General features: G+C 36.0%; 2 protein-coding genes across 2 annotated transcripts; both read right to left on the minus strand.

The window, feature by feature from the left end:
* Window positions 1-1,271: 1,271 nt before the first annotated feature.
* LOC101307977 (disease resistance response protein 206-like) lies at window positions 1,272-1,862 on the minus strand. Its single transcript, XM_004296120.1, has one exon. It carries the CDS (start codon window positions 1,860-1,862, stop codon window positions 1,272-1,274), a length of 591 nt encoding a protein of 196 aa, XP_004296168.1.
* Window positions 1,863-2,398: 536 nt separating this feature from the next.
* On the minus strand, window positions 2,399-2,623 carry LOC101295788. Its single transcript, XM_004294920.1, has one exon. It carries the CDS (start codon window positions 2,621-2,623, stop codon window positions 2,399-2,401), a length of 225 nt encoding a protein of 74 aa, XP_004294968.1.
* Between the last annotated feature and the right edge of the window lie 3,083 nt (window positions 2,624-5,706).

Raw genomic sequence — 5,706 nt, forward strand, 5'->3', positions numbered from 1 at the left:
ATATATATATATATATATATATATATATATATAGTTTAGCATGAGAGGCTCTTTATTACAAAGTATGGGAGACTAGCAAGGCTAGTCACATTTTTGTTAATTTTTAAGTTAAAAGCTTTTGAGTTTGTCGCATGCAGCATAACTTTTCTATGGAAATTAAATTAGAAAAACATAAATATATTTATTTGTTGATTTTATTAAATTTATTTTTGTCTACTCACTTTAACGTTTTCGAATGTTTTTCCCTGGGCTCTTCGTTTTAAAAATGCTCAGTCTACAGAGTTCGGGTCGGTACTAGTAGGAGGTGATGCATAGTTACAAACATCACCACCACTTTTCACCAGTAGGTTACATGTTAACCTACCAGTGTATTTTATTGCTTTCCCTAGCGTAGTAGCTCTGATTACCTTGGAAATATTGTATGATATTTTGGGTTGTGTGTTAAGACTCAGAATTATATTTTAGAAATATTTGGAGGTTGACATTTAATTTATCTTGGGATGTTTATGTGTTGGATTTAGAGATGATTTATCAGTATTTGTGGTGGATGTGTTTGAGGGGAGCGGATGGCTCCAGGAATTGAGGATGGTTGGATTATGATAGGAGTGTTTATCAGGTTTTTTTTTAGGTGAGGGTTGTTCATTTTCAAGGGAGGTTATGCCAATTTTTCGGTAAATTTTCCTTGGAGGTGGACCCCGCAGGACTTACCTCGGGTTTCAGGGTGAAATTCGGGGTGGGTCTTGACACCTGGGTCAAGGTTTGGGTTTGGGACCCGGGTGGGTTTTGTGGGCCTTAGGCCTGGAATCCAATTTCTTTTTGTTCTTGGAAATATTGCAAGTGTCTTTGGTTTTGGCCTCTACATTGGCTTTGCTATTGGTTGACGGACCCACAACTATAGTATTTGTTCGTTAAGGATCATCTGCCATCACGACCATGTCTGGAGTTACCCTTGGCCGGCTTCGATTCTTCAGATGGAAGATTACCCTCAACCCAGTACTGAAGTGATTTTTATCATTTTGGGCATTGGATTTGCATGGGTAGTCAAATCACCGACAACTCATTTTGCTCAACGGCTGCAATTCGTGAGCGTAACACCGAGTCTAGGTGTTATTGTTTTAGCGCTGACACTTATTATTGCAATTTTACTTTCGCAATTTTATTTTCAAATGCTTTCGTATTTCTTGATGTATTTTTATATCATCTCTATATAAACTTTTTATTATAATAAAGCGATGACATTTTCCATTAAAAAAAACTAGCACATATCAGTTTCAATAATGCAAGACATAGATATTATACTCCACTATAGCATCTTCACTTTTAGAGGCATTGAACGACTGAGTGGTTACTAGAGCATAACCCCTAGCAAACCTGAAAAGTCCACTTCCTCCTATCACAGACAGCTCCCTCACTTTGTTGAAGATCGAGTTAATCCCCATCAGAGTTATGGTGCTGCCGTTATACTTCCCATGAACGAAAGCAAAGTTCTGAGACAACAACAAAGTAATGTCTTCTTGTGAAGCAAACCCGTAAAACCCTTGAGCCCTTCCCAGAAGTTTTGAGCTCGGGTCGGGCCCTTGGGTTAGAGCGTTATCGAACATTCTTATTAGGCCAAACCTTGTTTTGGAGGAGTTAGAGGGTGGTTGCACTATTGTTACGGCAGAGGGATTAGAACCATCAACAACGTCGTGCCAATACAAACGAATATGTGTGAGTTTTTCTTTCTTTAAACCGAGAAACTTGGGGTTCACTGATTTCACAAACTCATAATCTTCCGCGCAAACTAAGATCATTGAAAAGGAAGATAGGAGGGAGGATATTAGGAGCAATTGTAAAACTGTGATGTGAACGATTCTAGCCATGGTTGATAGTTTGGCAAATAATAATTAATGGGTTTCAGAGTTTTTGCATGTCTTTGTGATTATATACATAAACTTCAGGAATACTCGGCCTACTTTGTGGCTGTACATGCTCTGGTTAGGAAGTAAACCTTACATATCTTGTATATTAGGAATGTGATTATCCTTATTATTTGTGTTGGAAATATTTTGATAATTTAGGTAGAAAAACGTATTAGTTGGAACTCATGACTCATGAGTATTCCTGAAGTTTATAGTATCATATATGTTCCTTCATCTGTTCACCAGATATATATCGATCAGACTCCATAATATCTGATAGCAATTAGATCGAGACTCATGAGTTCCAACAATTAATATTGAAATAAACAAACACAATGCTTAGTGCTCCAACGATTCAATACCAGAAGTCCAGAACCACATATGTCAATACGTTCCATTCAACCTCTGGATTATTACAAGAAAGAGAACATTCCAGGCATTTTTTTCGCAATCACAGAACACGTAATTATTAGCAAATGATGAAACACTAGATAGTTTCAATAATGCAAGACATAGATATTATACTCCACTATAGCATCGTCACTTTTAGAGGCATTGAACGACTGAGCGGATGCTAGAGCATAACCCCTAACAAACCTGAAAACACCACTTCCTCCTATCACAGACACCTCCCTCACTTTGTTAAAGATCGAGTTCCTCCCCATCAGAGTAATGATGCTACCGTTATACTTCCCCTGAACGAAAGCAAAGTTCTCAGCCATCGTTTGAGAAAGGAATGAAGTTGCAGATGCACCAACTAATTATAGTTCAACTTTTAGTGAACTAAGTAGGACTTACCTCCTCATAAGCGTTTCTAGAGCGTTTGAGAAGTTTAATTTGAGATAGTTTTATTTTCTTTTTATCTTGTTTCTATATATTTCCGGGTTTTTGGTTTGTTAATCTTCTCTATTTGTAATTCTCTTTCTTTTTTTTAAAATTTTTTAAAGATTAAGGTGGCCGGCTTTTGTGTCTCTTGAAACAACTCTCACCATAAGCTAAAAAGAAAAAAAAAAAAAAAACAAATTTAGCTACAAGACTTTGACTTGGGCAGAAAAAGCTGTAATATTGTGGCCATTCAAAATTGAGGCCTAGACTTGTCGCATGTATCCAAACCACACACGCGTAAGCGTCTTAAAATCGATCATTTAGAGCCTAGCTAGCTCATTCCTTGTGGTTTATCAACTCTCAATTTAATTTGAAATGGCCGGCCGGTTAAACAAATTAATCTGGAAAGCGACAATGAAAATTTTCGAGACGTGGCATATTCTACTTGGTCCCTATATGCATCAGCATATCATATACATGATGACATGCCTGATCTTATTTGACCATAAATCAAAATACAAATGATCGACTTTTATGACTCTAATCAGAGTTTGATTCACTTCTCATCATTTTCTGTTGATATGTTCATTTGATCGACCTAAAACGTACGACGTGTACTGTGTACAGGTGGAATCACACTCTTAACTTTAACAATATTAATCCTCTTCCTGCTTGTCTCTATTTGGGATTGAGTAAGAAATTGCACTGATGCTGATATTGGAAAATGGTATATTCATAATTTCCGATGAACGTCATTTTAGTTGAAACATAACAGTACATACAAACCATACATGCATAAACAGAGGCACATCCATCTATATTTAAGTTTATTTCATCATTTATGGTCTATTCATTGATTTAATCTAATTCAATATCTTAATGATCATCAATTTAGATGAAACTTTGTATGAAAGATATATGCATTAGGTTCTACAAACTGAACATGAGATGTTGAAATATTACAAAAAAATGAGTCAAATAGAAACTTCACACTTTAATTTTAAAACGAAGCTTCGTTCTGAATATAAACTATATATATATATATATATTATTAGAGCATTGAACGACTGAGTGGTTACTAGAGCATAACCCTAGCCCTTGAGCCCTTCCCAGAAGTTTTGAGCTCGGGTCGGGGCCTTGGGTTAGAGTGTTCTCGAACATTCTTATTAGGCCAAACTTTGTTATGGAGGAGTTAGAGGATGGTTGCACTATTGTTACGACAAAGGGATTAGAACCACCAACAACATCGTGCCAATACAAACAAATATGTACGAGTTTTGAAGAAATCTAAACACAAAGATTACGGAAGCTTTTCTTCTATATTTCTTGATAATCTTTACAAGGTTTAATAACAAGTTTATAGATACAGTGAGAATCATATAAGAGAGGCTAAAGCAAACTCAGCCTCAGCCATAGTTGTAGCACTGAGACCGAGGTCACCATGTTGTTGCTGGTAGAGAGACAAGCAGCAACAACCAACTTGTTGCTTCAGAAAAAAGAGACCAACAGTACATGGTAGCACAACTGTAGCTGTCATACTTGTTATGCGGAAGCGATATAAACCCGAATATTGATTGGAACAAATAAAAGAAAGGTAGACAAGATTACAAAATTTATAGTGGTTCACTCAATCAACGTGATTGAGCTATGTCCACTTTCGAAGCCAGCGACAAATTTCACTATAACAATTGGAGAGAATACAATAAAGAGTATTAATCAAACTTTTCAACCCAAAACCCCAATACGCCAATCTTCTTTGTTGATAGAACAAAAATGTTACTATAGGTTAACTATCTCAAATTCCCTCTGCCAATATACTTTGGCGGCAGCAAAGTAAAGCCCGCGTGATCAAGATGGGCTTCATATGGTTTTGGTCCACCTTCAAGATAAAGCTAATATTTAATACAACTCACACTTCTAAAGTAAACTTGGACCAGATTAGTTCAATTATAACTAATCTCTACTTATTTCTTTCTTTAAACCGGGAAGCTTGAACTGGGGTTCACTGATTTCACATACTCATAATCTTCCGCGCAAACTAAGATCGTCGAAAAGGAAGACAGGAGGGAGGATTTTAGGAGAATTGTAAAACTGTGATGTGAAGGATTCTAGCCATGGTTGATAGTTTGGCAGATAATAATTAATGTGTTTCAGAGTTTTTGTCTTTGTGATTATATACATAAACTTCAGGAATACTCGGCCTACTGTGTGGATGTGTGCATCTCTGTAAGTAAACCTTACATATCTTGTAAATTAGGAATGTGATTATCCTTAGTTATTTGTGTTGGAAATATTTTGATAATTTAGGTAGAAAAACGTATTAGTTGGGACAGTGGGAATAATTCTTACATGGAAAATAATTAAGGAGGCTCGAAAGGCAACTACATCTAAATGAGCTAATGCAATGAATACAAATTGATACACAACAATGACTACTGAATATCCTAGTACTATATCAATACTTTTTAATTAAACGTCAAAATAAACTTTCCAACAATTTGCACCATTTATGAGTACAAGATATTCAAGATTTAGTTTTACAAGATATCCTTAATAAAAGTTGTTGATGAAGCTCAATCTCAAAAAAAAAGGTAAAAGTTGTTGATGAAGCTCTTTCTCAAAAGTTGAAGAAGCTTTTGATGACTAGGTATAGAACTAATTGACCTTATAGTACCATACTAGGTGATGCCCGCGCGTTACCGCGGTTTGCAATGCCGGATATTAACTACCGCAACTGCTTCTGTTTTGTTCAATATTGTTGTTGTTTGATATGCTGATGAATGCAGCAATATAACATAGGTGATGGACAAACGGCACGGACGGACAGAGTGATAAAAACCTGAATATATTGCAAGAGTACATGGTGAGTACATTAACTACCATGTTCATCTGAATATTGTGACTTTCAGGCATAAGTGGAAATAGCAGTTTGCGGTTTGCAATTGTAAGATATAAAAATTGGTACGAAAAGACATTTTTT

This window comes from Fragaria vesca, linkage group LG3 (assembly GCF_000184155.1).
Source record: "Fragaria vesca subsp. vesca linkage group LG3, FraVesHawaii_1.0, whole genome shotgun sequence".
Lineage (NCBI taxonomy): Eukaryota > Viridiplantae > Streptophyta > Magnoliopsida > Rosales > Rosaceae > Fragaria > Fragaria vesca.

Bases quoted from the DNA above. Each gene is read 5' to 3' on its own strand.
- LOC101307977 (XM_004296120.1), bottom strand. From the start codon at position 1,862: ATGGCTAGAATCGTTCACATCACAGTTTTACAATTGCTCCTAATATCC.
- LOC101295788 (XM_004294920.1), bottom strand. From the start codon at position 2,623: ATGGCTGAGAACTTTGCTTTCGTTCAGGGGAAGTATAACGGTAGCATC.